Source organism: Rhinopithecus bieti, unplaced genomic scaffold (genome assembly GCF_001698545.2).
Source record: "Rhinopithecus bieti isolate Rb0 unplaced genomic scaffold, ASM169854v2 scaffold_35950, whole genome shotgun sequence".
NCBI lineage: Eukaryota > Metazoa > Chordata > Mammalia > Primates > Cercopithecidae > Rhinopithecus > Rhinopithecus bieti.
Window position 1 is genome coordinate 961,959 of NW_016815506.1, and position 3,576 is coordinate 965,534.

At 42.1% G+C, this 3,576-nt stretch overlaps 1 protein-coding gene across 4 annotated transcripts in view; it reads left to right on the forward strand.

The window, feature by feature from the left end:
- Positions 1–415: 415 nt before the first annotated feature.
- Positions 416–3,576, forward strand: part of RBMS2 (RNA binding motif single stranded interacting protein 2) — a 73,553-nt gene continuing 70,392 nt past the window's right edge. For 2 of the 4 annotated variants that reach the window (XM_017853369.1, XM_017853368.1), the window contains exon 1: positions 421–676. In XM_017853369.1, the coding sequence (XP_017708858.1) occupies positions 611–676 (66 nt within the window). In that variant the 5' untranslated portion in view covers positions 421–610. Of the gene's footprint in view, positions 677–3,576 lie in introns of all 4 variants that reach the window. The other 2 variants (XM_017853371.1, XM_017853370.1) reach the window with 2 other exon arrangements.

A 3,576-nucleotide genomic window follows, 5' to 3' on the forward strand; every position in this document is an offset into this window, starting at 1 on the left:
AAAAAAAAAAAAAAAAAAAAAAAAAAAAAAAAAAATTCACTGTAAATGTAAAGTAGGGGAAGCCCTGAACTTATCTCAAACACTCTGTCTCTAACTCTGGTTTTTTTTTTTTTAACGTGCTCTCCAAGGCAATGTCTCAGGAGCCCCTTTAAAATCAAGCTTGAAATCTTATAGCTGAGATCTAAGGGTGGAAATAAAGCCCTTGTTGTCTTTATATGAGAATCAGAACTTGTTCATAGAGGAAAGGGAATAAATTTGAAAGGGGTTAGACCTAAGAACTCTGCTTTCTAGCTTTAATTCCTGAGACTGTGAAAAACAAACAAAAAATAACATCTTGGGCATTAGGACCCAGTCGAAGTGCCTCTGCCTCATTCAGACTCTGTTAACTTCTCTCAGTGACGTAAAGGAGCAGCCCGAGCTCATTCTCTGCCCGCAGCCCCCCTTCATCTCTCCCCTCCTGCTCCTTTTCTCCTCCTTTCTCCTCCCCCTCCCTTTTTTCCTCCCTCCCTCTCCCCCTTTCCCTCGCTCCCCTCCTCCCTCCCTCCCCGTCTTTCTTACCCCCTCCCTTTCTCTCGCTCTCTCTCACTCGTTCCCTAACATTAAAGAGAAAATGCTGCTATCGGTGACTTCCAGGCCCGGGATTTCGACTTTTGGCTACAATAGAAACAACAAGAAGGTAGGGAAAAGCGCTTTTTTGGTATCTAGCTACTTCTTTTTCTGGGGATCTGGCAATGCCCTTGGTTTTACATTCTTTTAAAGAGGGGAAGGGGATTTCTCTCTCAAGATTCCTAATTCCTCACCGTGCTTCTCCCTTTTCCACTACTTCTTTCGGCATCTTTTCTCACCTGGTTCTGGAGTTCAAGGAACTTACAGTCTCTGTGAGGCCTGAAAAGACAGGGGAATTAAAAACAAATCAAGCTTGCAAGTTTGTATCCTTATGAAATGAAGTTAGTTTGACTTCCTGCTGATCAGTCTCCACAAGGATAATATGTCATCTCAGACCCTGTCCCCCAGTCCACCCCACCCCCCACAAGATTATTTTATTTGTTGATTAACTATTTCCATTCTCTCCCCAACCTTCCCTCCTACCCAGACCACCAGTAGTATTAGATAGCTGAAATCATAGATAGTCAGTGAAGCCACAACAGTTTATCAAGAGCTGCGTATATTCTTCTAGACTACAGATCCTACCCCACCCAGCCTATAGAGAAGGAGTCTTGAGAGACATCGCACCTTGGGATTAAGGCACAGAGCGCTGTGATACTTTGGATCTTGCATTTGAGCTGATACTTGGAGCTCTGCAGATAGCCAGGCTTTGCAGTGACCCTAGGAGTCTTTATGATTAACCCATGGCTGCCTGAGAGTTGTGCTGTCCTTGGGCAATCTGGGGAGAGATGGACAATCTTGTCCATATTTGACAAGGAATATATTTGGCAGTTTCTGGCATTTCAGCGCACACAGCATACTGATTAGGAGGAATTTCATGCTGTAGCAGGAAGAAGACTCTACCCTCTCTTCGTGTTATAGCTGTTCTTTTAAGAAAAAAATGTGACATAGACATTTAGGGAATCTTTTGCTCATCTAATGGAATGTTGGAGGGTGAGGAACAATTCCTGCTGCTTTCTCATGTACCAATGAGATCATTACAGGTAGATTTAAACAAAAGTGGCTGATCAATGCAGTGGGTAAATGTTAGACCCAAAACACTTAGTGTTGATTTATGGGCTTGGTCTATGTGGTACTTACTCTGTTTATATCCTAAAGAAATATGGGTAGAGGGGAGAGGAAATGGGGAGCTATAGGTCAGAGGATACAAAGCAGTAGATATGTAGGATGAATAAATCCTGAGATCCAATGTACAACATGAGGACCATAGTTAATAAAATTGTACTGTATATGGGATTCATGCTAAATAAGCAGACTTTAGCTCCTCTTGCCACAAAGAGAAACAAAAGGGATAACTATGTGGGATGATTAATTTACTTTACTACAGTAACCTTTCTACTATCTATATGTATCCCATAACATGTTGTATACCTTAAATATACACAATGAAATTTACTTTAAAAAAGAAATGAGGCTGGGCACGGTGGCTTATGCCTGTAATCCCAGCACTTGGGAGGCCAAGGCGGGTGGATCACTTGAGGTCAGGAGTTCAAGACCAGCCTGGTCAACATGGTGAAACCCCAAATTTGCTGGGCTTGGTGGCACGCACCTGTAATCCCAGCTACTCAGGAGGCTGAAGCAGGAGAATCACTTGAACCTGGGGGACGGAGGTTGCAGTGAGCCAGGATTGTGCCACTGCACTCCAGCCTGGGTGACAGAGCAAGACTCCATCTCAAAAAGAAATGAAATATGAGTTTATACATATTTGTTGGTTATCAATGTATGTTTATATGTATATATGCTGACATCCCTTTATCAAATGTATGTATAGATAATACATTATGTATTATACATATATATTTGAAAGGGAAATATTTCAGGTGTCTTTATTCTTTTCAAACCTTATAGAGTACCATGTGAAAATTTCTTTCCTGATTTTTTTCCCTCCTAGTCTCTCAGGTTACCCAGAACTCATTAAAAGAAAATGAATTCCCAAAATGAATTGCTTCCCTATTAGAGTTTTCATGTATTTGAAGCTATCTAAACATCTCTTTTCATTCTCTACTCCCTCTCCCACCTTGGAGTATAGGAAAAATTTAACTATCTTCTAAATCTAGGATAGTATAAAGGACAAGAGGTATGGTTGTGGGTTTGGGTTGAAATCTCTTCTCTTCCTGATAACTGTAAGGTCTGACAATTCAGGAATTGTTGGGATTGGTAGGGGAGGTTGGATAGATACGTAATTACTAATTACTAATGTATTTGTCAATTCTTTGGGTTCTTATAAGTCAATGTTATGTTCAGATATAAGGATGCTGTATCTGTGCATTACTTTGTGGCTATGCATATGACTCCTTTTGTGCCTATATAAGTTTGTGAATGCAGAGAGTTTTCATATTTTATTTTACTTTTTTTTTTTTTTGAGATAGAGTCTCACTCTGTCATCCAGGCTGGAGTGCAGTGGCGTGATCTCAGCTCACTGCAGCCTCCACCTCCCAGGTTCAAGCAATTCTCCTGCCTCAGCCTCCCGAGTAGCTGGAACTACAGGAGTGCCACCACACCCGGCCAATTTTTTTTGTATTCTTAGTAGAGACAGGGTTTTACCATGTTGGCCAGGCTGGTCTCAAACTCCTGACTTCAAGTGATCTGCCTGCCTTGGACTCCCAAAGTGCTGGGATTGCACTTTGAGTCGCCAAACCCAGCCCACATTTTTATTTGTTTGTTTATTTATTTATTTATTTATTTATTTGAGACGGAGTCTTGTTCTGTCACACCCAGGCTGGAGTGCAGTGGCACGATCTTGGGTTCAAGTGATTCTCCTGCCTCAGCTTCCTCAGTAGCTGGGATTACAAGCGCCCGCCACCACGCCTGCCTAATTTTTTGTATTTTTAGTAGAGACGGGGTTTCACCATGTTAGTCAGGCTGGTCTTGAACTCCTGACCTCAGGTGATCTGCCTGCCTCGGCCTCCC